Source organism: Stigmatopora argus, chromosome 7, assembly GCF_051989625.1.
Source record: "Stigmatopora argus isolate UIUO_Sarg chromosome 7, RoL_Sarg_1.0, whole genome shotgun sequence".
In the NCBI taxonomy this organism is placed as follows: domain Eukaryota; kingdom Metazoa; phylum Chordata; class Actinopteri; order Syngnathiformes; family Syngnathidae; genus Stigmatopora; species Stigmatopora argus.
Window position 1 is genome coordinate 11204550 of NC_135393.1, and position 27973 is coordinate 11232522.

A 27973-nucleotide genomic window follows, 5' to 3' on the forward strand; every position below is an offset into this window, starting at 1 on the left:
ATTCAAGTGAATTTACACCAGTTTTGAGAGACACTACATTACACGTATTCTGGAATGTGGCTGTTGTGGGAGGGATGCGTGACACTCATCTCGCCAACAAGCGGATGTGCTCTACTTGTCACTTCTTTTTTCAGTAACCTGTATCTTCATCGATGTACGCAGTATATATACTTCAGCATGAAGCCTGCTTATTTGTTGAAGAACTCAAGTTAGAGATTAAACTTTTAGACTGGCTGAAGACAGCAAGCAACCGACACGATTGAAACGACTGGAGAAAGGTGTGTTTTAAAGTATACATTTGCACTTGCGAGAAAATGTTTCTTCTGAGGACAAAATTCTATATAGTGAGAAAAAAGCTGCCATTTTTATAAACCCAATGTTGATAAAAAAGATGATATCTAATTATCCAAAAGTGTTATTTCTAATGTAGGCTTTATTATAGAGTTTGTGCTTAAAATTAGAGTCTTTAAAATTGAAATGGAGCAGTGTTTTCTTTAAAACTTGATTTTTTCAATAATACTGCATATTAGTACTGGCATAACTGACATAGTGGGGCAAAGAGAAATGGATGACAATTATCGAATGGATGTACGTATATGCTGTTTTTTGAATATCTCCTGTGTTTTTAATGTCTTCCTCAGGAGATCTGCCAACTTCCCATTTTTACCCAATGACTAACAAAAAATTGACATCCGGAGAGCTTGATACAGGAGAAAAATGAACATGCACTGCCAGAAAAAGGTTGGATAGTCTTAATTTCACTACTCGGAGCATGCAAGCTTTTGTGCTTGCCTAGAAGAGAAGAAAAGCTTTCTGATGAACAGAACCTGCCAAAGAAATGTCTGTCAAGTGTGTCCTGGTCGGTGACTCCGCGGTAGGGAAGACGGCCCTCCTACTCAGCTTTGTTTCTGGAACCTTCCCAGATACCTACAAGCCCACGGTATTTGACAATACCGGGGCACAGGTGTACATGGATGGTGTTTTGATTAATCTTGGTCTGTGGGACACAGCGGGACATGACAACTTCAGGCAGATCCGACCCCGATCTTACCAGCAAGCCGACATAGTGCTCGTGTGCTACTCGGTGGCCAATCGCAACTCTCTGGTTAATGCACAAAGCAAGTGGATGGCGGAGGTTCGGGAGAATTTACCCACGGTACCGGTCCTGATGGTGGGCACCCACACGGACCTACGGGAGTCTGATGCACATCGGGGCAGCTGTGTTACCGCAGCAGAGGGGAGGCGGGTGGCTCAGCAAGTGCACGCCAAACGCTACTTAGAGTGTTCGTCCTTGAACAAGCGGGGGGTTCAAAAAGTGTTTGAGTGTGCCGTGCGGACCGCCATGAGCCATAACAGGAAGCAGGCCAGAGGACGGATGTTCAGCATGAACCAATGTAAAGTATTTTAACTTTGAGCAATTTAGAAAACTTCGACCAGAGAATGCATACAAGGAGTGTTGTCACGTTGTGCCTTTAAATTTGTTTTTCCGCACTGCTACATAATTTAAAAAAGAACTGGTTTCAATATTATAATCATTTCTGCTGCAAAAATTATGTATTTTGTGAAAGCAAAAATAATATTTTTTGTACTATATAAAGAAATGTTCCTTAAATTGATAACATAACCCTGCTGTTTTTACTCTGGAAAGAGCTCTTCAGGTACAATAGAAGAAAAATATCTTACTCGACCTGCCAAAAATACATTATGTAATTATTCACAATAAATGTATTTTTGGCGGTACCTCGTGTAACTAACAAAATATTTTAATGTTGCCCCTTAAGAATTGATTTAAATATAATTGTACAAGATAGAAAAAAATATATTTCCAATTATACTCTGTGTTTATTTTCCAGCCATATTGAAGTGAATAGGACCTGTAGTAAAATGGAGCCCACTCACTTGGTTTATAGCATTATGCTTTTATAATGAAAATAAAAGCATTCAATTAAATTCAATTTTCACCATTTAGAATGATGTGATATGAAATTGTTGCCGTGTAGTCATTCCAGCGGGTTATCTTTCTAAATTGTTATTAGTAATTGTAAATGTGAAGAAGAATACAAAACAACACCTGCATAGAAAGTCTCCACATAACCAACATCCCTGCAGCATTTTTTTTCATGTGAAGACATGTATATGCACATACAGGAAACACCTGGAATATGCGGACAGCATTTCTGACAATTACCTTTTTTTTCAGTCCAAAACTAACAGTTTGAGTGCATAAATTATGTATTTATTTTAACCTGATATAATTTCATATTAATGTAATTGATTTACTTCTACATGTAGTTCCTACTGCTTTTCAGCCACTCTTTTTTATATTTTTATCTATCTATTACATTGTATGGTTGTGACACTGAGCCAGTAAAAAAGTAAATTCATTCCTAAGAAAATTATAGATCTGCAATTTGGGCCATTTGTCAGCCTAACTGAGTGTGTCCAATAAGGTTTAGTTTCTGCTTAGCCTCCCCTTCTGATTACTTTAGGTCTACATTACAAACTCTATTCTTCTTATTATACTGCTTTTGTCAATGTGTCACACTGGGAGCCGAAATCTGATCCTGGGACTGTTAAGCCCATTGGTGTGTATGACATGTGTCACACGTTCCCTGGCATGTATGCTTTTGCTGATTGACCCAACAAGCACAGTGTATATGTTGGGGGGGTCTATGTGACACTGGTATATGCCATTGTATTGCAGGGTGGTTGGCAATTGTGTCACACAACTAGTTGTGTTCATGTTCACGAGGGGCTTTTGCAGTGAGCGTCACATTTCACATAATGTCGGTGATATATGATCGCGCCTGCTATCATACCCTGCGAGGGTAAGTGCATGTGTGTGTGTGTATATGTCATCTCTGGTTACGGAGGAGCCATTGCACATATATACACAAACTGAGACTGTCAAACACCAGGAAAGCGAAGCATTGACGGCTTTGACAAGAGCTTTTGAGGAATTAAATGCATGGGGCCGATCTCAGATGGACAGAATGGAGTTCACAGAAGATTGACGTTACAGATTCGAAAACACGTTGTCTCAACACCTCCGTTGCTGAAGTCACATCCTCGTCTTGTTGAAAATGAAACTAGCAGCACTGATTGCTTGGCTCAACCTTATGGTGCAAGGTCAGTTTTGTGTGATTGAGCCAGTTCGGGGGAAGCTTTATTAAGGTTCATTTTTTTTAACCCTTTAATCTTATTTTTGTTCTTTCCAATTGTCGTCACTCAGTGTCTCAGGGTGCTCGGGGATATTATGCTCGCAAACTTCTGAATGATCTGATGGAGGACTACTCCAATGCTCTCAGACCTGTAGGAGACACCGACAAAGCTCTCAATGTCTCCCTTCAGATAACCCTTTCCCAGATTAAAGATATGGTGAGAGTAAAATAAATGATTTCTCAAATTGCATTACTTCAAACTGAATCATCAATGAATAATATAATTGATGCACAAAATATAATCCATAGTAAAGTTGAAAATGTTGCATATCCTTTCACTCATTCATTCTTTTATTTCACTTGCTGTGTACCTACCAATGATAAATATCTATTTTGTCTAACGATCAGATCAGTTGAATAACTATTTTAAAGCTATTTTGAGATTAGTCCACTTCAGTCTTCTTACGACAACTAAAACACAAAGTTTATGAGCAGATTTTTGCAAACATAATTGTAATTCCGAAGGGCAAAGGTTCAGATATAAAAAAATCTCAACGTTTGTGTGCAGGATGAGCGAAACCAGGTTCTAACTACATACCTGTGGATCAGGCAGGTGTGGCACGATGCTTACCTGAAGTGGAACAAGGAGGACTATGATGATCTGGAGATGATCAACATTCCTAGTGACCTGGTTTGGAAGCCAGACATCGTCCTTTATAACAAGTTAGCATGGGTTTCATTACTTCTTTACCATTCTTCTAAACCTTCCTGTAAGCAGTGCCTCCATCTAATATGTGTGTTCAGAGCAGACGAAGAATCATCAGGTCCATCCAACACAAATGTGAAACTACGTTACAACGGGGAGATCGTCTGGGATTCTCCAGCCATTACGAAGAGCACGTGCGTGGTGGACGTATCCTACTTTCCTTTTGATTGGCAACAGTGCAAACTCACCTTTGGTTCCTGGACCTATAATGGGAACCAGGTTTGGCCACCCCGTTTTAATCTTCTGTTGCATTTTTATTTTTTTTAAACATACAATTGGGTCTTTCACCCAGGTGGACATAAGCTTGGGCATGGACAGTGGCGACCTTTCTGACTTTGTGGAGAATGTGGAGTGGGAGTGTCACGGCATGCCGGCGGTGAGGAACGTCATGATGTACGGCTGCTGCTCGGACCCTTACACTGAAGTCACCTACACATTGCTACTCAAGCGCCGTTCTTCCTTCTACATCTTCAATCTACTCCTACCTTGCTTCCTCATCTCATTCCTGGCACCATTAGGCTTCTATCTGCCAGCTGACTCTGGGGAGAAGGTCTCTTTGGGTGTAACTGTGCTTCTGGCGCTCACTGTGTTCCAGCTGCTGGTGGCCGAGAGCATGCCGCCTGCAGAAAGCATGCCCTATATAGGTTTGTCACATTTCAGATGATAGTCAGTTGACCGAAAATCAATATATATATATAGTATAGGAGATGAATGAATATATTTCTACGTATATAACCTTGATTAAATCTTTTCCACTTCTCTTCTAGGCAAGTATTATATTGCCACCATGACCATGATCACAGCTTCTACATCTCTCACCATATTCATTATGAATATTCATTTCTGTGGAGCTGAGGCCAAGCCAGTCCCTCATTGGGCTAAAGTCCTTATCATTGACTACATGTCCAAAATATTATTTGTTTATGAAGTAGGGGAGAATTGTACCACCACCGATTGTGAGAAGAGCCAACCCCATCCTGATGAAATGATGAGTAATAATAACTTTGAGCCTGACGCTTGCGACATCTACTGTGACAGCAAACCGTACATGCACGACAACAACCACAGCCAGCATCGCAAAAAACAGGCAAACGGCAAAGTAAACAAGAAGCATCATAACTACAAAAACAGCGTTTCTGGACCAGAGAGGGCAGAAAGAAAAAGAGGGGCCTCACAGCACCATTACCAATATATCGCAAGGAACGAGGACTACAAGGCTTCTCCAAACCCCCCAAACCTTGGGCATTTGAATAAAGAACTCAAGGAGAAACTCTGCTATTCTGAGGAGAAAGTTCAGATCTCAGAGTGCCCCTGCAGCTGCCCCTGCCTACAACACAATCAGGTACAAGTTTTAAATTGGGGATTGTATTCACTTTTCATTTAAGGAGCAATTGGAGGGATTGAAGCATGGTCTCTGAGTCAGTTCTTACAACAAAGTGCCACAACTGGCAGCTTTTGTTTTGATAACACAACTGGCAGCTTTTGTTTTGATAACACGTCTTTGATTAAAAAAAAAAAACATTCACAATTATATATTTTTTGGATATATATATATGTAATCCTAATAAGGGTCGCAGGGGTGCTGCAGCCTATCCCAGCTGACTTTGGCCACCAGACGGGGGACACCCTGATTTGGTTCTAATCACCAAATTAATACTTAAAAAAAAAATCCCTAACTAAAATTTGAGAGTATAAAAAATAAAAATAGGCAAATACAAAATATTTTAAAACTCGACCACGGTCATTGTCATATTAGTTTTCAATGCTCATTTACGATAAGATTGGTGGCCAAAAATTGTACTGCAACCAGTTTCAAATATTGAAGAATACAACCTTTGGGTTGCCAGATAAGCGCTTTAGCTATTTACCTATGGGTGAAATTGCGCCTCTTCTACGGTCGAAATGTTAACATGGAATTATTGACTTTCAATCAGTAAAGACAAATGATAAAATATATTTATATATACACCAAGGTAAGCAATAATCGTCATCGCGAAAGTGCTGAAGTCTCGTCCAGCCAAAGACAGGCAACCCTAAATTGCTTGCCAGCCAATTATACAGTGCACATGGAGATTAACTACACGCATTCGCACCTGGGGAAATTTGGAGTGTTCAATCGCGCTAGACAGCATGGTTTTGGGGGATGATGGAGGAACACGGAGTATCTAGAGAAAGTTCACGAAGGCACGGGAAGAACTTGCAAACTCCACACAGAAACCAAAAACCCACCAGGGATCAGACCCTCGATCTCAGACCGGTGAGGCGAATTTGCTTATCACTCTTACACCGAGGCATCTATCTGAAAGTGATTTCCGTATAGGAAAACTCAAAAGTGCTTCATCTGTCGAGGAGAAGCCAAGCAATTTTGGCGTCAAAATTTTCTCCATCTAAACCTTGTTTCTGATTTTGTTGTGACTAATGTGAGATTTGTAACTAGTTTTCGTTCGTGCATTATCTAGTATTTCTTAATGGAAACGGGTGGTGGATTCGTGGATTAGTGGGTTAGTGGATTCGTGCAATAGTGAAATAGTGGCTTCGTGGAATACTGGTTAGTGGAATAGTGGATTCGTGAAAATAGTGAAATAGTGGATTAGTGGAGTACTACTGGTTAGTGGAATACTAGTAGATTAGTGGAATAGTGAATTACTAGTGGGATAGAGGAATAGTGGATTAGTGGCATAGTGAATTACTAGTGGGGTAGAGGAATAGTGGATTGGTGGAATAGTGGATTGGTGGAATAGTGGTTGGTGGAATAGTGGTTGGTGGAATAGTGGTTGGTGGAATAGTGGTTGGTGGAATAGTGGTTGGTGGAATAGTGGTTGGTGGAATAGTGGTTGGTGGAATAGTGGTTAGTGGAACAGTGGTCAGTGGAATAGTGGTTATTGGATTGGTGGTTAGTGGAATAGTGACTCTTAATTTTTCTTCCCAAAATTGTGCGATAATAACGTGGATAAGGAACTTTGTTTATACACTAGGGGTCCTTATGGGCTCTTTTCCAGTCTGTTTTCCATGTTTCACTCTTCAAATTCACCTGAATCAAACGATCAACTCCTTAGCAATCTCTCCAGAAGCCTGATAACCATCCTGGTTATTTGACTCAGGTGTGATGGAGAAGGGAGATATGGAAAAAATGCTGGATAGGGGCCCTCAAGGACGGGAGTTGGTGACCCCTGCTATATACATCTTTGTTGGTGGGTGTGGCCTGAGAAAGTCACCGTTGTCATGAAAAAAATATATGGAAAAAGAAGTAAAAAAAACTCTTAATGACAGCAGCAAAAGCATATCCTTTGTTTCAAATGTAAAAAAAAATGAAACTTGAAGCTAAGTACAGTGTTGGATCTTCCATCCTCCAGCTTCTGGTTGATCAATTAATGTCATGGTACTACACGAATGAATGAATAATTATGTTTCTGATCAGAACCTAAATGTTCAGCATGGTAAATATATTATTTAATTATGAGAGGTTTTTTTTTGCCTATTTATGACCTGCAATTGGTTGGCAACCATTTCAGGGTGTACCCCACCTCGTACCCATAGCAAGCTGATGTAGGATCTAGCACCCCTGCTAGGATAAGTGGTATGGAAAATCATTTTTTTTAGTGGGTGAGGAGTACAAATTACAAGTAATCAGTCATTTTTTTCATCTTGATTTTTGACTTGTATTTTAAAATGGAATGATTTAATTATATATTGATTTCAAATATATGCATTGGCTGTTCATTTCAACAGCTAATCAAAATTTCCCTCATTTAGGTGGTGAAGAACATTCAGTACATGGCCAACTGCTTTCGCGAGCAAAGGACTACATGTGTTAAGGCTGCTGAGTGGAAGAAGGTTGCCAAGGTAATGGATCGATTTTTCATGTGGATTTTTTTCATCATGGTTTTCCTCATGAGCATTTTGATTATTGCCAAGGCGTCCTGAGAGTTTATTTTTAACACAAGTGCTGGGTTATTTAAGTCTTAATTGCAGAATGAATAGTCTTCATCTACAATAAAAAGTGTTTTAATGTCAGTTTTGAGCAGTGTTTGAATGCCGTCACTTTGTTCACTGTGACGTTGTACTCCAACATGTAAAACAACAAGGGACTAGTAAACAATAAAGGCAACATAGGAAAGTTGTATGGGCTTTCCATTATTGGTGCACTGACAGCCAGGCATTCAGCTTAAAGAATATGAAATGTTTGGATCAAGACCATCGCAGCAGAAAGAATCTAGTTCAACAATTCAAAAATATAAATAAAAAGAGTGTATAAAATCCAATATTGACACTGAAGAGAGAAAAATTGCATGAGCAGACATTTTTAAATATCAGAACTGTTTCGAAACAGCAGCTATTGGTGCTCTATTAGCTAATCAAAAGATTCATTCATTCATCTCATCTCATTTTTGAACCGCTTTATCCTCAGGGTCGTGGGTGTGGGGGGTCCTGTAGTCTATCCCAGCTGACTCCGGGGCAGAGGCGGGGGCCACTCTGAATCAATTTACAGTGTCCAATCAGCCTAGCATGCATGTTTTTGGAATGTAGGAGGAAACCGGAGTAGCCGTAGGAAACCCCTGCATGCCCGGGGAAAACATGCAAACTCCACACAGGTGGACTGACCTGAATTTGAACCCAGGACCCCAGAGCTGTGAGGCCGACGTGCTAACCACTTGCACTACCGGGCCGCCCAAGGCGCCTTATCAAAAGATAATCCTGAATAAAGTTTAAGGCACGCGTGCGTTTTGGAAAAACCTTCAATCAACTTAGCAGAGGTGTTAAAATCAAATCAAAGTAGTTAACGGCTGGACTTTGCTCACATTGACCACAAGCAAATTGTGCAACTTGCCATCGAACATTCAGCTATTTAACTGGACCTCAACTTTTGGTGGACTCTGGCCCTCAGATCTAATCTGGATGATAAGAAGTGTTAGAGTTACAGACTATTGAGAGAGTCTTACTCAAGATACTTGAATCATCTTGATGATAGCAGGTCATGAGGGGTTTGTTGGGTCCCAGACCATACACACTCGCACTAGCCAGACTTTGGTAGGAAACAGTTGTGATTCCTCCAAAGACAGCATGTCGTCCTCTACCAAGCATCTGTCTCCCAAGACAAAGACTGGTGAGTGTTTTATCTCTTCCTTCCTCAATTTGAACAATTGAAAACCCACCTTAAAATACATTTGTAAACCCAGGTGTTAAGTCGGCTCCTTCCTGGTCAGAGATCAGACTGGTTCTTCTCGGGAAGACCGGCAGTGGAAAAAGCGCCACCGGCAACTCCATTTTGGGTCGTAAACTTTTTGATGCAAGGGTCGGTAGCTCTTCGGTCACCCAGCGGTCTCGGAGAGTCTGTGGAGAAATCCGCAGAAGGCACCTGGTGCTTCTGGACACCCCAGGAATTCTGGACACCACACAAACTCCACAGGAGGTGCAGAAAGAGTTAAGGAAGAGTGTTAGTCTCCTCTTCCCAGGGCCACATGTCTTTCTCCTCATTATCCAGATCTCACGATTCACTCAGGAAGAGAAAGAGGCCGTACGTCAGTTTAAACAGGCCCTTGGTTCTCATGCTTTGCAGTTGTCTATTGTGGTGTTTACGCATGGAGACTGCATGGAAGATGGAGTTTCTGTGAAGCAGTGTATGATAGACATGTCCCCAGACCTGGAGGAATTGTTGTCAGAATGTGGGGGGAGATACTGCGTCTTCAACAACCAGAGCTCCGGGAACAAGGAGCAGATATCGGAGCTGCTTGACACCGTGGATCGCATGATGCAAGATAATGGAGGGATCTGCTACACCAGTAAGATGCTTCAGAAAGCAGAAGAGGATCTGGACCGGATGCAACGGGAAGAGAGGCAGTCGTTGAATCTCAAAGAGAAGCAGCTAAAAAATAATTATGAGGCAGCAATGAAAGTGAGGTTTGAAAGACAGCTGGAGAAGCTTCAGGAAAAAAGGGAAATGGATGATAGTGGAATAAAGGAGAAGTTAAGAGTATTTGAGGCAAAAGAGTTTCAAGAGAAGATGGGGATCCATCAGGAGAAGGACCACAGTGGAGAAGCTTTGAAAGAAAGGGTTGAAGGTCAGGCGACACTCATGGAAAAACAAAAAGCGGACAAGATAAAGATAGAATTCCTCACGCAGCAGCTCCAACTCTTCAAGCTGACGACTGATGAGTATAAACGCAGAGAAGTCAGCCTCAAAAGGCGGTTGAATATACTTGACAGCCAATCTCAGTCTCTGTTACTTCCACAGCCCAGCAACAAAATAATCAGGAAGAAAGGTGAGGATTCACCGCACAGCACTGCAAATAATGTGACTGGATTCGTGCAGGAGATGGGACGGATTGGGCTCAATGCGTCTTTGCAGCACGCAGGGACTGCTTGTTGCATACAGTAACTAATGCATTGCTGTTTTCCTCACTTGGTCATTATTGAGCCACTTTAACAACAACATATTAAATTTGAATTCATCTGCTGCCAATGACGGGAATGAATTTTTGATCCATTTCAATGGGGAGGAGATTTGGGGTTTTAGTTCAGGTGCATTGGAAGTTTTGGTTAATTTATACACATGTTGGGTGTGCCACAAGTCATGGCAAATGAATTTTTGTACTTACCTGTAAGTGTGCGTGCCAGCTAAAAAAAGTTCAAGATAAACTACGGCCACTTGGATTGAGGCTCAATGTATACTACATAACTACAATATGCCTACCAAAATTCATGGCGATCCCTCCACGAATTACAGAGACGTAGGTGCGTAATTAATTCATGTAATTGATCAGTCGTGCGTCGACAAAAAATAAAATTGGTCTTTAAAAAAAAAAAATTAAAATTTCAAATACATTAGCTATTTTTTTTATATTAAAAAAACCTCTAAAATAGCTTGGAACACAGAGGACAACAGTCTATTTCCAAAATAGAATTTCTTTTGCACACCAATAAAAGAAAATCAACTATTATAAAGACAAAAAAGTGTTGCATAGGAGCTTTAAGATCTTGATTTATTTTTCTTTTTCTTTCAGATGCTACTCTATTTTTAATGAATGTTTATTTGTTATCTTTTTGGATGGTATATGATATATGGTGTAAAAATATTTGAGAATCAGCGATATACAACTATTCCTCTAGATTTCTGCATACTTTCAGTGTGTGTTTTAAACTTTTGAAAACTAAAAGATGGAAAATGATTAATTTAATGTGTATGAAATCTTTATTTGCATTTACTCTGACTTGGGAGTACAAGAGCTGATGAAAATATACTGTACACAGACGTACGTATAATGCGACATAACCAACAAAATGTTGTTGCCCATAGTTTAATTTTATTTAAATCTACTATTACAGTAGCTAATAATTACTGCACAAAACATTTCCAATCAGTGTTAATTATTGTGACAAAAAAAGGCAGAGGTAACGAATGTGAGGTAAATATTGGTTTTAATGAACAAACATCAGTCTGGAAACTGACATTAGTCTGGGGGTGGAGAGAGGGTCTATAAAGCACAATGAAATTTAGAGGTGGGGGACATATTTATTTGTTACACAAAAGCGCCCCCGTACAGTCGGAGCAGGAGATTCTATATATGTAACGTACAGATCAGGATCCAAGTCTACGGTACAAAAACTTAGCAGCAACATGTTAAACATCGGAGACCAAGGGGCTAACAAAGTAGTTTCATTTAGAAAAAGTCACAGTATCCTTTAAGCATAAATTTGTTAAAAAGGTAAAAACAGTTCTAGGCATCCTCTAGGGTCAATGCTACGCACAAGATCTGTGTTTTGTATACTCTAATATAAAGACCTTCTGGTAATGGCACAGTACAAACTCTCAGGAAACGTGACAAAAATATACACCGTCCTCACGACGTCACATTTGCTGATCAAAATGTAACTAAGGTCTCTGGCAAGCACAATATATTCCAAAAAAACAACAACTTCCTTTTAAACCAAAATAAAGGACACCATGATGTTAGTTCAGCTATCTTGATAGATTATGTCGTTTTAAAATAAAAATAAGGACAAATATAAATTAATATATATTAAAAGAATCAGAATTGATACATGGGGAAGACCTACTTAATAAGTACAGGTATATTTATGATACAATAAATACTCAAGCCTGGAGAGTATGGTGTATTGAATCTGGAAGGTAACAAAGAAATCTTTGTCAGCGTGTTGTTCAGTAGCAGTATGAAATTGTTTTGAGGATTGTGTACACAGTCTCGTTTGTGTAGTAGTGAGTCTATAGTAGGACCAAATCGGGTTTCTCCTACGCACAGGACACCTGGGAAGTCTTCAGGTAGATCCTCCAAGGGAAGAGACAGTGGCGAAGTCTTCATGACCAACGAAATGAAGTAGATGCAAGGAAAAAGTCCATTTTTTTTTGTCTTTTTCTCCACTTCATAATAAAAAATAAGTCTGTTTTTTTTTGTACTTTACAATATAATTCAACATCCCCACCATGGAAGCATCGATCATCAGTCCAGCACTCACAAGGAAAGAAACGGTGAGGTTTCTTTTTTTTTTTTTTTCTTTTCTTTTCTTTTCTTTCCCAGGGTTTTTTAAAAATTGGTGGAGGGTTTTGCCAGGATCTCAGAAACAGAGATGGGGAGCAAGTAAGGCGGGTGGGTACACAAAACATATCTTGCAAAGAAAGTCTTTTCTGTTTTCTGTTTTTTTTTGTGTTTTTTTGTTGTTTTTTAAACTTATGTGGAACAATTTGTACAGCCACACTTAACAATTTTTTCCACTTCCTGAACAAAAGAAGAGCCGTCAGTGCACTGGAAGGTGTATTTCCTGCGTTTGCTGCGGAGGGGGGTGCAGCAGGTCCCTTGTCCATTTGCTCCCCCCGGGCAGCTGCCCCTGCACTCTAGACGGGAGACCTTCTCCTGGGTTTGGCACGCCGCGTAGCCTTGCTGTCTCTGGTAGACATCTCGGACCCGTTCTCCTCTGCAGGCCACCTCTACAAAAGTAAAAAGGTACGTTTTCAGCCATGTGGTCGGAAGAGTAAAGAAATGACATCAAAAGTGAATTTTAAAGGAATGACCAACACACAATGTGGGGAAGAAAGTAGATGATGTTAAATGACACCAAGGAACGTCCAATTAATTTGAACTGGCTCGTTTGTTGCCATATTTTTACTTTGTGCATCTCAGCGGAGAGAATTTTGTGACATAAATTGAAGGGAAAAGTTTATTTTCTGATCTGTAATAGTGGAGAAATTGTGGCTGTCTTAGTGCGGGCAGACATGTTGTCAATCTTGGTAAAATTAATACTCATTGTCCTGTGGACTTAAGTTTGAATTGATCATTTTTTATGTGCAAATTGAGCAATCAGAGGATGGAATTTGCAAACTTCTTGCAGGTAACAGTATTTATTGAAGGCTATCTCATCTCATTTTCTGAACCGCTTTATCCTCATTAGGGTCGCAGGGGTGCTGGAGCCTACCCCATCTGACTCCAGGCCAGAGGAGACGGACGACTGCACACTCACACCCATACCTAGGGGCAATTTTGAGGGTCCTCCTTGCAAGTGTCATATGCATTTATGTGCATATGACACTTGCAGGGTGAGATTGTTGTGTTTAAATATAAATTTCTCCATTATCACAGATCTAAGAAATTCCAATTTGGAGACTTAAATACTATGAGTAACCAACTGTCACAGTCATAACGCTCTTTTTTTTTTTTTTTGGTCGGTGCACCTACGTGGAGTTTGCATGTTCTCCCCGGGCCTGTGTGGGTTTCCTCTGGGTACTCCGGTTTCCTCCCACATTCCAAAAATGCTGACAAGAGACTCTAAATTGCCCCTAGGTATGGGTGTGAGCGTGCATAGTTGTCCGCCTGCTTGTGCCCCGCGATCGGTCTGGCCACCGATTCAGGGTGTCCCCCCCCCGCCTGTGGGCTGGAGACAGCTGAGATAGAATCCAGCACCCCCGCGACCCGAAAGAGGATAAAGCGGATCAGAAAATGAGATGAGGTGGTCTTCAATAAATACTGTTACTAGCAAGAATTTTGCAAATTCTATCCTTTTGGTGATAATTTGATAGATGAACTTTTCCCAAGGTGGTTAGAGACTGTTTAGTCAAATGCCCATTTGAAATCTTTCATATATTTAAGTACATCACAAAGAGGTAGTAATAAAATAAGATGCTTACAATGCTTCATGGACGTTAAAACTAGGCTAAAAGGATATCAGATGAAGTAGACACACGTGAAGTTGTACAAACTACAAACGAGAGAGGAAAAAGGACAGGCCACGTACTCTCACCTGAGAGAGCCCTCGTGTGCGATTGAGCGGAAGCTCAGGTGAAGCTGATTTGGAAAAGCAAGTTGTTCCAAGTGTTAATGCAGAAACAACAAACATGGTTAAGCACAGACGCACACGAGAAAAAAAGCGGCAGAGATTTTGAAGACCTTTTCTATTCAATAAAAACCAATTGATTAGTTTAAGATTGCGAAAACTAATTCAAGTGTAAAATATAAATAATAAGACTTCATTGTTGTAATCCCACCTTTATCGCACGTTTCTCCGGTGTATCCACTGTTACACTCGCAGTATGCTTTGCCAAGACCTGACACTCTACATTTGCCATGTTTACAGCGAGACAGGCTGCAGGGATTAGTCGCTTCCTGATCTTGCTCATCACAGAGGACGCCGCTGAATCCGGGTTGGCAGCGACATGAGTAAGAGTAGGAGTTGATGGCCAGGCAAGTACCGTGAATACACCTAGAGAGAAGAATTACATATAAAAGGTTATTGAGAAAAGAAATTGTTCTTGGGGTTTGTAACAAGTAAATAGCTAGAAGCCACTATTTAATTTCCATGTGCTATAGCAGTGGTGTGCCGTCGGGGCCTTCAAGGCCTTCTCTGCTGGCCTAAGAAATATCTGAATCATATATTATATTTTGTCCATCAATACTTATTAAATAATTCCAAATTGTCTTTTAGCTTCCTTCCATTGCTTTCCCCCTGGTTGCACTGCTTCCAGATTTGTGTTTTCATATTGAAGCATTTAACCAATCACATTTCAGCCATTATTTCGTAAGTAGGGGAGCGTCTGTATATGTTTTGACGAAAGTTTGGCGACACTCTTTTTCCTTGTCGACGATAATGTCAAATATTTATTCATCTTATTAGACGTGCTTCATAACTGAGCAAAGAATACCCCGAGATTTGGTACAAACGTAAAGCTGGCATGCAAAATGACTTGAATGGCTGGACATCGTAAGGCTTTTTCTTTAAAAAAAAAGTGGTCTATGTAAAGTAAAGCTTTTATTTGTTTAAAAAATAAATACTATGTATATATAGTCAGGCTTTTTTCTTTAAAAATGACCATGTATATTAAGGGTTTTTATTAAAAAATGACCATGTATAGTAAGGCTTTTTTATTTAAAAAAAAACGACCATGTACACTGTACATTACTGTACATTGTACAGTAAAGCGTTTTTCTTAAAAGACGACATAGTATAGTAAGGCTTTTTTTCTTAAAAAATGACATGGTATTGTAAGGCTTTTTTCTTAAAAAAAAAACGACATAGTATTGTAAGGCTTTTTTTTGTAAAAAACGACATAGTATAGTATGGCTTTTTTCTTAAAAAACAACATAGTATAGGCTTTTTTCTTTAAAGACGACATAGTATAGTAAGGCTTATTTTCTTTAAAAACAACACAGTATAGTAAGGCTTTTTTGTCTTTAAAAACGACATAGTATAGTAAGGCTTTTTATTTACAAAAAAAACCATGTATAGTTAGGCTTTTTTCTTAAAAAAAGACCATGTATAGTAAGGCTTTTTTTCTTGAAAAACGACATGGTAGAGGAAGGCTTTTTCCCTAAAAAACGACATAGTATAGTATGGCTTTTCCCCCTAAAAAACGACATAGTATAGTATGGCTTTTTTCCTTTAAAAAACGACATAGTATAGTATGGCTTTTTTTCTTAAAAAACGACATAGTATAGTAAGGCTTTTTTTCTTAAAAAACGACATAGTATAGTATGGCTTTTCCCCCCTAAAAAACGACATAGTATAGCATGGCTTTTTTTTCTTGAAAAACGACATAGTAGAGGAAGGCTTTTTCCCTAAAAAACGACATAGTATAGTATGGCTTTTTTCCTTTAAAAAACGACATAGTATAGTAAGGCTTATTTTCCTAAAAAACGACATAGTATAGCATGGCTTTTTTTCTTTAAAAAATGACATAGCAAGTAAGGCTAAGAGAGTCGGAGAATAAATCTGACTTCTGATTCTTCACCTTCTAGTTGTTGCTGTGGTCCACTGGCAAAATCATTGAGTCAGAACATGAGGCGGGAATCAGGGGTGAGTTCAATTCCACTCGTTGCAATTCTCAAATTGTTTATTGAGGTAATGAAAAGGATAAATATAACTTCCAATCATCTCATTTCAGAAGACACTGTGGTCCAGTGGCAAGAATAATGGGTTGAAATTGAAGTTGGACACAAGTTCAAATCTGGAGTGAGTTCAAGTCCACTCTTTGCAAATCTCAAATTGTTTATTGAGGTGATGAAAATGATAAATATAACTTCCAATCATCTCATTTCAGAAGTCACTGTGGTCCAGTGGCAAAGACAATGGGTCAGACAGACCTCAAGTTAGTGCATTTGACTGCCATGTGGGAGACTGGGGTTCGAATCCCGCTGTCGTTTGACTGATCACTACACTATGTAGTTCAGTAAATGGGTAATCCTTTTTTCATTAAAATAAACACTTAGTCATTTTTTTCAGCAAAACAATTATGTTCCGGTCAGCCTTCGGCTGACCGGAAGACAGTTGGGGGGGGGGGTCCTGGTGGTGTTCGACAGTCGGCCTTCGGCCGACTGCCGACACCATACAGTCGTTGACTGGCGACACCGGGACGTGAACCCTCGACACCCACGTCGCAGGCAGGTGACTTACCCACTACACCACGAGGCGGCCCGCCTATATATGATTGGAAGTTATATTTATCCTTTTCATTACCTAAATAAACAATTTGAGAATTGCAAAGAGTGGAATTGAACTCACTCCTGATTTGAACTTGAGTCCACCTGAAGTTCTGACCCATTGTCTTTGCCACTGGACCACAGTGACTTCTGAAATGATGTGATTGGAAGTTATACCTATCCTTTTCATTACCTCAATAAACAATTTGAGAATTGCAAAGAGTGGAATTGAACTCACTCCTGATTTGAACTTGAGTCCACTTGAAGTTCTGACCCATTGTCTTTGCCACTGGACCACAGTGACTTCTGAAATGATGCAATTGGAAGTTATATCTATCCTTTTCATTACCTCAATAAACAATTTGAGAATTGCAAAGAGTGGAATTGAACTGACTCCTGATTTGAACTTGAGTCCACCTGAAGTTCTGACCCATTGTCTTTGCCACTGGACCACAGTGACTTCTGAAATGATGCGATTGGAAGTTATATCTATCCTTTTCATTACCTCAATAAACAATTTGAGAATTGCAAAGAGAGGAATTGAACTCATTCCTGATTTGAACTTGAGTCCACCTGAAGTTCTGACCCATTGTCTTTGCCACTGGACCACAGTGACTTCTGAAATGATGCGATTGGAAGTTATATCTATCCTTTTCATTACCTCAATAAACAATTTGAGAATTGCAAAGAGTGGAATTGAACTCACTCCTGATTTGAACTTGAGTCCACCTGAAGTTCTGACCCATTGTCTTTGCCACTGGACCACAGTGACTTCTGAAATGATGTGATTGGAAGTTATACCTATCCTTTTCATTACCTCAATAAACAATTTGAGAATTGCAAAGAGTGGAATTGAACTCACTCCTGATTTGAACTTGAGTGCACCTGAAGTTCTGACCCATTGTCTTTGCCACTGGACCACAGTGACTTCTGAAATGATGCAATTGGAAGTTATATCTATCCTTTTCATTACCTCAATAAACAATTTGAGAATTGCAAAGAGTGGAATTGAACTGACTCCTGATTTGAACTTGAGTCCACCTGAAGTTCTGACCCATTGTCTTTGCCACTGGACCACAGTGACTTCTGAAATGATGCGATTGGAAGTTATATCTATCCTTTTCATTACCTCAATAAACAATTTGAGAATTGCAAAGAGAGGAATTGAACTCATTCCTGATTTGAACTTGAGTCCACCTGAAGTTCTGACCCATTGTCTTTGCCACTGGACCACAGTGACTTCTGAAATGATGCGATTGGAAGTTATATCTATCCTTTTCATTACCTCAATAAACAATTTGAGAATTGCAAAGAGTGGAATTGAACTCACTCCTGATTTGAACTTGAGTCCACCTGAAGTTCTGACCCATTGTCTTTGCCACTGGACCACAGTGACTTCTGAAATGATGTGATTGGAAGTTATACCTATCCTTTTCATTACCTCAATAAACAATTTGAGAATTGCAAAGAGTGGAATTGAACTCACTCCTGATTTGAACTTGAGTCCACCTGAAGTTCTGACCCATTGTCTTTGCCACTGGACCACAGTGACTTCTGAAATGATGCAATTGGAAGTTATATCTATCCTTTTCATTACCTCAATAAACAATTTGAGAATTGCAAAGAGTGGAATTGAACTGACTCCTGATTTGAACTTGAGTCCACCTGAAGTTCTGACCCATTGTCTTTGCCACTGGACCACAGTGACTTCTGAAATGATGCGATTGGAAGTTATATCTATCCTTTTCATTACCTCAATAAACAATTTGAGAATTGCAAAGAGAGGAATTGAACTCATTCCTGATTTGAACTTGAGTCCACCTGAAGTTCTGACCCATTGTCTTTGCCACTGGACCACAGTGACTTCTGAAATGATGCGATTGGAAGTTATATCTATCCTTTTCATTACCTCAATAAACAATTTGAGAATTGCAAAGAGAGGAATTGAACTCATTCCTGATTTGAACTTGAGTCCACCTGAAGTTCTGACCCATTGTCTTTGCCACTGGACCACAGTGACTTCTGAAATGATGTGATTGGAAGTTATATCTATCCTTTTCATTACCTCAATAAACAATTTGAGAATTGCAAAGAGTGGAATTGAACTCACTCCTGATTTGAACTTGAGTCCACCTGAAGTTCTGACCCATTGTCTTTGCCACTGGACCACAGTGACTTCTGAAATGATGCGATTGGAAGTTATATCTATCCTGTTCATTACCTCAATAAACAATTTGAGAATTGCAAAGAGAGGAATTGAACTCATTCCTGATTTGAACTTGAGTCCACCTGAAGTTCTGACCCATTGTCTTCGCCACTGGACCACAGTGACTTCTGAAATGATGTGATTGGAAGTTATATCTATCCTTTTCATTACCTCAATAAACAATTTGAGAATTGCAAAGAGTGGAATTGAACTCACTCCTGATTTGAACTTGAGTCCAGTTACTTATACAAGCCTTAAACATACAAATGCACTTATATAAACCTTCAATATACTTATATTGGCCTTAAACATAAATTATAATACAAAATATAGCACTGAATCAACTTACAAACAAATTCAACTTATGAACAATCGCTCGGAACCAATTGCGTTCGTAAGTAGGGGAGCGTCTGTATATAGAAACAACTAACGGAAAATGTTTCCCAACTGGGATTCGAACCCCAGCCTCCCACATAGCAGTCAGGTGAGTGAACCTCTACACCACGAAATGACCACACTTTGCTTTGTCATTATTGGAAGGTCTTGACTACAAATATATAGAAACAACTAAGGGAAAATGTTTCCCAACTGGGATTTGAACCCCAGCCTCCCAAATGGCAGTCAGGTGAACGAACCTCTACGCCACGAACTGGCCATACTTTACTTTGACATTATTGGAAGGTCTTAACTAGAAATATATAGAAACAACTAAGGGAAAATGTTTCCCAAATGGGATTCGAACCCCAGCCTCCCATATGGGAGTCAGGTGAACAAACCTCTACACCATGAAGTGGCCACACTTTACTTTGTCAGTATTGGAAGGTCTTGACTACAAATATATAGAAACAACTAAGGGAATATGTTTCCCGACCGGGATTCAGACCCCACCTGCCCGTCAGGTGAACGAACCTCTATGCCACAAACTGGCCATACTTTACTTTGTCAGTATTGGAAGGTCTTGACTACAAATATATAGAAATAACTAAGGGAAAATGTTTCCCAACTAGGTTTTGAACCCCAGCCTCCCACATGGCAGTCGGGTGAGTGAACCTCTACGCCACAAGCTGGCCATACTTTACTTTGTCATTATTGGAAGGTCTTGACTACAAATATATAGAAACAACTAAGGGAAAATGTTTCCCAACTGGGATTTGAACCCCAGCCTCCCACATGGCAGTCAGGTGAACGAACCTCTACGCCACGAACTGGCCATACTTTACTTTGTCATTAGTATTGACTACACATGATTGTTTCTATTTAAAGGAAAAAAATATTCCTACCTGGTATTCGAACCCCACCTGCCCACACAGCAGTCAGGTGAGCAAACCGCTACACCATGCAGTGGCCACACTTGACTTAGTGATTATTGGAAAGTATTGACTACACATGGTTGTTTCTATTTAAGGGAAAAAATGATTCCAACCTGAAATTCAAACCCCATCTGCCCACATGGCAGTCAGGTGAACAAAACTCTACACTATGACGTGGCCACACTTTACTTTGTCTTTATTGGAAAGTATTGACTACACATGGTTGTTTCTATTTAAGGGAAAAATGATTCCTACCTGAGATTGGAACCCCACCTGCCCACATGGCAGTCAGGTGAACAAACCTCCAGAGTTTAGAGGTTTGCTCACCTGACTGCTGTGTGGGCAGGTGGGGTTCGAATCCCAGGTAGGAATAATATTTTCCCTTAAATAGAAACAACCATGTGTAGTCAATACTTTCCAATAAAGACAAAATAAAGTGTAGCCACTTCATAGTCTAGAGTCTAGACTATGAAGTGGCTACACTCCACTTTGTCTTTATTGGAAAGTTTTTTCATTGAGTTTGGCCCACAAATACAGGGTGTTTGACCCAATTTCATTGGCCAATAATTTCAAAACAGCAGAGACGGTGGATCAGGTTCATGAAGCCCTCCTGCTTTCCTGTCCTCGGAAGAGTGTTAGAAGAGTAAGTGTGGAACCCTTCGTTAGTATAGTGGACAGTATCTCCACCTGTCACGTGGAAAGCTGGGGTTCGATTCTCTGATGGGGAGTGATAACTTTTGAAATTCTCATACCTGTAAAATGACAATTAAAAAAGCATTCAATTGCAGCCCTTCTCTTGAAATTTTTGGTGCAATGTCCTAATTTGTTTTGTAGTTGGTGCCTTTGCAAAATTTGTGAAGAAGGCACGCTGCACTGTCTTTGCTGACTGAGTCCGAGCATATTATAACACCCAAAATGCCTTTTCTTTTTGAAGTGAACGGCATTTCTTAACCTGAAGATTAATGCCAAACATTACACAAAAAAAACTTTCTACATAAGTTCCAATGAAAATTCTCAAAATTATTGCCCTATGAAATTGTGTTAAACATTTTGGAACCCCCTGTATTTATGTGATCATGTGATCTTGGGGTAGTTCTTGAATTTTGGCATGAGACAGAAAGAAATATCCTAATATACTGTTACTATGTGAAAGATGAGCTGAGTTGAGTAAATCCCCAAATTATTGTACTGTATGAAGTAAGTCGTCACACTCACTTGTTGCCATCACAAGGGTTGTTCACTTGCTGGTCGCACACAGGTCCTGTCCAACCCGGATGACAGGTGCAGGAAAAGCCACGATGCCCCGTCGGGTGGCAGTCCCCTTGGATGCAGGCACCTCTCTGGCAGGGCTGGCAACCAGGCTCTACCCCTTGACCTAGCCACTGTCGAGTGGTGCTCTGTGCGGTCCCCGGGTCCTTGGCCCCCAACCCGAGGCCCGCGCCTAGGTTTTGGAGCTTCCCGTTGATGTAGAGGTTGCGGAGACAGCCGTGAAAGCTGGTGCCGTTTCGCCCACCCGAGCTGTGCTGCAGGGCTGACAAACCCCCGGAGGCTGACGTACGATCTGGCATTCCTGAAACATAATGAAGAAGTTTCAGAAAGGCAAAATATGAACTCATTCGCTCTCATTGATAAAGGTATCCTTCTCAATTTAATGCGGTGCAATTTTATAATTCTGCAAACGATAGTTCTTACACAAATAAAATCATTGCTGATGCTGACCACAATCGGAGGGATTATTTTTCTTACCTCCCAGGTAAAGTGGGGAGTCAATGTTTAGTGTTGATAGATTACTGATGGAGTTGATGGATTTAGGTGCCCCGCCATCGATGGTAAGGGACAACATCTGGTCTGATGCTACCAACTCAACCGCGTGGAAGCTTCCATCGTTCACTGTCTCGACACTGTAGGAGAAAAAATGAAATCATCATGAGATTTTAATCTTTTCCATCACAAAATTGCCTCCAAACCAATGTTCCCTCTAATTTTTTGTTTGTCTGGGCAGAAAGACAACCTCCCTGAGCACACTGAGTACCAGTGTGAGCAACATTATCATTGCTCGCTATGGGCACACACCAGTATCACACTTGCCATAAGGAGGTGCATGTCTACCACACATAAATGATTTAGTAATAATAAAATGTAATGATTAATATCTATGAATGGGCGGCCCGGCGGATGAGTGGTTCGCGCGTCGTCCTCACAGCTAAAAAAAAATAATAAAAAATTGGGATTTTATTTTGTGCGCTCCATATGATTTGCTGTGCGCAGAGAAGACGAGAGTAGTGCGCAATTGCGCACGCGCGCAGCTTAGAGGGAACATTGCTCATAACCCATTTAAATATAATCAACCTCCTAAATAAAGGTGTATTTATTTTCCTTATCCTGGCAACTTATAATAAATCTCCCACAAGTTTGCTGAAAATACTTTAAAAAAACTTGAATAATGATCTGTTCATCTGATCTACCTTGGGGCAGACTTACAGAAGGGAGGTAACCCATTTATCCTCCTGGCCACAATGAACCACTTAATTTGTACTTATTTTACACCCATTCCTTTACTCTTTTGTAATACATAATGAGAACTAACTTTGTCTTGTTATTTGTTGTTGTCCACAAACCTGTATATGGCTGAAGGAGGATAAGAGCCAGTATCATAGCTGACCCGTAGGCGTCCCCGATAAAGCTCCATAGCGATGTGATCATTATCACCCTTGTATAACAACACTCCGCTGTCCTCGTCTGTAGCAATCTGAAAGCAAACTAGGATTTCAATTGGAGTTCCAGGTGGATTTATGAGCGGATACTTAAGTCATGCACACCTGCAAGCTAATGTTGGTATGTGGTGAGATCGGGTTAGAGGGGAGCTGCAGGTACGACTTGCGGTCCACAAAGTTGACACTGACGAGAGTCTCGCAACGCTCCCCTTCGTAGCCTTGGAGACATTGGCAACGGGGGTCGGTTCCCATGACGACGCACTGCGCCCCGTTGAGGCAGTCGTGGTTGTCGCAGGGGCTGGTGCGAGGAAGGACCATCGGTGGGGACAGGTCGCAGAATAACCCACTGCAACACGTGTAAATCATGTGTCATGGAAGAATTACAGATGGACAAAACCAAATTGCCTCAGCAGCTAAAGTATCTTGTAATATACTTTGCAGCATGTCTGTCAGTCTCTGCTCAAGTGTGTTTTATGTGTTTAAATACTGAGATGTATTTAAGGACAGGTTAACAAAATCATGTTTTCAATATTTCAATTTGTACTCATGTACATTTGTAATCTTATTTTTTCTTTGAATTGCATTTTTTCAAAACATTTATTAAAAGACTTGAATTAGTAGTTCAAAAATGTACCAGCCTTTCTTTCTTTGCACAAATATTAATTATTGTTATTATTCATTGATTATTTCTTTTTCTGTTTATTGTTGTCATTCGTGCACTTTGTGGTGAAACTTTAAATCTCATTATACTTGTATAATGACAATAAAAGCTTTCAATTCAATAACCGAGTACATTTTGTGAGTACTTTTCTGACAGTTATTGAATAAACACAAGGGGGAGCCCTCCCTCTACAGTCTGGACAATGACCTGGTGGCAACCTATTCTTGAGCTAGCCAATTAATTAAAAATGTCAATGACACACTTAAGGCTGCTTGTTTATGCCAATGTTTAAGATGGTGTCTATGGATAATTGCTATGCATTTTGTATTCCTTACCTGTAGCCTTCAGGACAGACACAGGTGTAGCCATTGATGGCGTCAATGCACTGACCACCATTTTGGCACTTGTTTTCATCACAATCGTTGTAGTCCAGCTCACAGTGCTCTCCAACATAACCCGGGGTGCACTCACACCTATGATGAATGCGTGCACGCACACACAGAATACAAAAATACGTTCAAGCATCTATTGTACAAAGTCAGCAACTATTCGCGCGTGAGCCATCGAGGCAGAATTGTCAATGGTGCGTGAGTGCGTGGGCGTCCGGTCTACTCACTTGTATCCCTGAGGGGTCAGAATGCATTTTGAATCGTGCTGACATGGGTTCAATTCGGGAGCGCAGAAATCCAGCTTCTCTTCACAAAGCTCCCCTGAGAACAAACACCAAAACATAAACTTTCACTTTGAAGAACTTTGACACACGCGACGACTCTGAGGGTGTATTATTTGATGAATGACTCTTGTGGGCAGACCTGACGCACGGGTCTGATAAACGATCTCATCCCTGGGAATGGCATGCCCGTGATGATATTCCCGGGCGCAACCCTGTGTCCCTCAAACTCTGAATTTTAAATTGATTAAAAGAACTCATGGCAGAATGAAACAGAGCTCCTGATAGCACAAGGTCCACAGTGGGGATAATTAAAAAAATAAATAAAAATCACCTGAGGAACAGTCTGTGATGTGTAATATTTATGCCTGTTTTGAAGATTTTGTGTTCATAGAGCAGCAAAAGTAGATGGCATTATTTTAAGGCACCCCAAAATACTTTAACAATATAAATATTTATAGGACAAAAATCAATAACAGGTAATATGTAGGTACGGATGTATATGTATGTATATACTATATGTATGGCTGCATATAGGTAGGTAAGTATGCATGGATTAATGGAATTTAGATAGACACTGTATTTTAAGTGTTTATTTTGTATTGTCTTTAAGTGGGCTAATTTGGATGAATGTTTCTTTCGTGTTGTTTATTCCAATTTTGTCCGCTAATTCATTTGATTACAGAATCAAAACTTGAGTCTCAAGGTACGCGATATGAATTCAGCAGCGAGCAAAAGTGAAATAAAAAGAAAAATGCTATATTAAAAACAATCAAAGATAAAGGACATGCAGCAGCATTACGCGAGTGAATGATGGCGCGATATCCATCATCGGAAAGGAGTGCGAGCAGGGAGAGGATGGAAAGAAGCAAGTAGAAAGTAGAGCGCAGCAATGAGAAGAAGCAACTAACCTCTCTCCACCTCATTGGTAGCAGCTGCGACCACAGAAAAGACAGCGGATGGCAGAAAGCAGAGCGAGATGAGAGAAAGACAAATGACAGCGAGACAGAGAGAAAACACCGCCACCAAGGTTAGCAGTTCACAAGATAGCTAAGCGCACAACACCAAAGCAGACACGCAGCAGAGCAGTGATTCTCTATTTGTAGAGTGCTGTACGATGTCAACAGATGTGGGGTGAACTCATCTTATTTCAATCAATTGCTTTTAAAATGTCTAGTTAGGAAATATACTACATAGATCTGTGGATGCAAGCAATATTGTGTGACAGGCCAATGGCAGGAGCTACTATATGGTTGTTTGGTGTGATGAAATTTTCCTCAATTTAAACATTTTAAGCCATTCTGCAAAAAAAAAACCTCTCTTAAGATAAGATAATTTTCATGGTTTTGAATAAAACCTGTCATTAACATCACAATGTTAATGTGAGGTTTTATTCAAAACCATGAAAATATCCCCCTACAAATTTGAAATGTTCCTCAATGTAAACAATTTAAGCAAATCTGCACCCCCCACCCCCCCACCCCCCCCCCCCCCCAAAAAAACCCCACTCTCTTAAGATAAGATGATTTTCATGGTTTTGAATAAAACCTGTCATTAACATCACAATGCTAATGTCAGGTTTGATTCAAAACCATGAAAATATCCCCCTACAAATTTGAAATGTTCCTCAATGTAAACAATTTAAGCCATTCTGCAAAAAACAAACACCCCAAAAACCCACATTCTTAAGATAAGATAATTTTCATGGTTTTGAATAAAACCTGTCATTAACATCACAATCTAAATGTCAGGTTTGATTCAAAAGCATGAAAATATCCCCTTACAAATGTGATATAGCTGAAAAACAATAATAATACTTTTGAGAAACTTTGGCCATATTACAAATAACATTTGATAAAAGTAAAACCGAAGATGTTAATTTTCCAGATATGATAATAACAAGGGTCAGAGGCCAATTGATTTGCCCAATTTCTCATATTTCATTAACACGAATTCCCTCGTATTTGAAAGCATAACAAGGATAGCTGAAAATCTCATTTTTGGGCGATACTGGAGTCAAATAATGATGTGACTGTGGACGCGACCATGTATTTGTTACCTGTGTATTCCGGTGAGCACATGCACGTGTAGTTGTTGATTCCATCGATGCATGTAGCGTTGTTCTCACAGTCATTGTCTTCACAGTCGTCGATGTTGAATTCGCACGAGTCGCCCTCAAAACCCTCGGGGCACACACACCTTAAAGCAAAAATAGACATGCACACGCAAACTGCTTGGTCAGCAACTTGCACATATTCCCAGCACAAAGTCATTATTCCGTCGACATGAGCGTGACTAGATTCTGTAAATACTGCTCACTCACACACACACGCAGACGCAGAGCGCAGTCGAAGCGATATGCTATGACGGGTCTAATAAAAGCTCTCAAGTGGCATAAAATGATTAATATCTCATTTTGTAGTCAAGACCCACTCTTTATTGCTCCCGTGCCAATGTGCCGCAGATGAGATCAAAAGTAACTGTACAAAAATGAAACTATAGATGAAAAGAGATTGAGATTTTTTTGTAAAAAGCCAGGAGAGAAGGTGAAGGAAAGGTTGCAATACAGATGTGAGCTGCATGTAGTTTCATTTCTGCTATTATCAAATATCCTAAGGAACAGAATGTGGACTTACAAAAGGTTGAATGAAATAGCTCAGAGGTAGTCTAATGGAAAAGTCTGTTCTTTCTCTTAGTTAACATTCATGTTGTTTCATACTTAATAATCCATACAAAAATGTACAGAGGTGCGTTATACTAGTGCCAACCTGCACAAGAATCTTAAATTCAGCCTTCATTGAACTTCTCAGCTTTAACAGTAAATTGAGTTGAGGGGTCAAAACCTGACAGCACATTGAAAACTGTAGAATTTTCACAATAGTGTACATATAAGTAAAATATATATATATATATATATATATATATATATATATATATATATATATATATATATATATATATATAAATAATAATAAAATTATATATATATATATATATAATTTTTTATTTTATTATTATTATTCTTTTTTAAAATATAAATATATATATATATATATATATATATATATATATATATATATATTTACTTATATGTACACTATTGTGAAAATTCTACAGTTTTCAATGTCTATTTAACTAATAAAAGTGGATTTTTTCTGAAAGCAGCCCTTGGAAAAAAATATTTGGACACCCTTGTAGTAGGCCTACAGCATGTATCAGAAAAAGATAATATAAAAATGGGAATATTGGAATAATTAAAAACAATTACAAGTCCAAAATATATTTTTTTAAATTATAACATTACTTTTGACTGAAAAATGGGAACATTCATTCAGTCATTCAGACAACTAAATATAGTTTCTGTGCTATTTCAATTCAATAACTAGCAACTGGTAAATAGCATGATGATAGAATAGCGGATTCCTACAACTGTAGATCAATATGTCATGACAATGATATTCAAACTGATCATCTGTGTCGCAAATAGTCTTTTGGATTGGAATAATCACCACATTTCCTCCGCGTATGGTTTCAAATAAAATAAAGCAAATACATGTAGTGTACA

The 27973-nt window shown here is 39.6% G+C and overlaps 3 protein-coding genes and 1 long non-coding RNA gene across 14 annotated transcripts in view; 3 read left to right on the forward strand and 1 right to left on the reverse strand.

Moving 5' to 3' along the window:
- Window positions 1-139: 139 nt before the first annotated feature.
- On the forward strand, window positions 140-1624 carry rhoh (ras homolog family member H). Its single transcript, XM_077605689.1, has 2 exons — window positions 140-278; window positions 642-1624. The coding sequence occupies exon 2, from the start codon at window positions 839-841 to the stop codon at window positions 1406-1408; it is 570 nt and encodes a 189-aa protein (XP_077461815.1). The 5' UTR covers window positions 140-278; window positions 642-838; the 3' UTR covers window positions 1409-1624.
- A 1412-nt stretch (window positions 1625-3036) lies between these two features.
- Window positions 3037-12418, forward strand: chrna9a (cholinergic receptor, nicotinic, alpha 9a). The gene is made up of 8 exons (XM_077604677.1): window positions 3037-3129; window positions 3233-3378; window positions 3730-3884; window positions 3966-4146; window positions 4220-4571; window positions 4695-5269; window positions 7681-7770; window positions 12186-12418. Exons 1-8 carry the CDS (start codon window positions 3084-3086, stop codon window positions 12207-12209), a joined length of 1569 nt encoding a protein of 522 aa, XP_077460803.1. The 5' UTR covers window positions 3037-3083; the 3' UTR covers window positions 12210-12418.
- Window positions 11325-27973, reverse strand: part of slit2 (slit homolog 2 (Drosophila)) — an 86742-nt gene continuing 70093 nt past the window's right edge. For 6 of the 11 annotated variants that reach the window (XM_077604659.1, XM_077604654.1, XM_077604657.1 and 3 more), the window contains 10 exons: window positions 26468-26607; window positions 25320-25343; window positions 24355-24448; window positions 24074-24211; window positions 23183-23423; window positions 22982-23112; window positions 22110-22264; window positions 21579-21933; window positions 14420-14634; window positions 11325-12868 (listed from right to left, as the gene is read on the reverse strand). In XM_077604659.1, coding sequence (XP_077460785.1) covers window positions 12612-12868; window positions 14420-14634; window positions 21579-21933; window positions 22110-22264; window positions 22982-23112; window positions 23183-23423; window positions 24074-24211; window positions 24355-24448; window positions 25320-25343; window positions 26468-26607 — 1750 coding nt within the window. In that variant the 3' untranslated portion in view covers window positions 11325-12611. Of the gene's footprint in view, window positions 12869-14175; window positions 14220-14419; window positions 14635-21578; window positions 21934-22109; window positions 22265-22981; window positions 23113-23182; window positions 23424-24073; window positions 24212-24354; window positions 24449-25319; window positions 25344-26467; window positions 26608-27973 lie in introns of all 11 variants that reach the window. The other 5 variants (XM_077604656.1, XM_077604660.1, XM_077604664.1 and 2 more) reach the window with 2 other exon arrangements.
- LOC144077151 (uncharacterized) lies at window positions 14431-22087 on the forward strand. The gene is made up of 2 exons (XR_013300903.1): window positions 14431-14615; window positions 21622-22087. It is a non-coding gene; the product is annotated as an uncharacterized LOC144077151 (long non-coding RNA).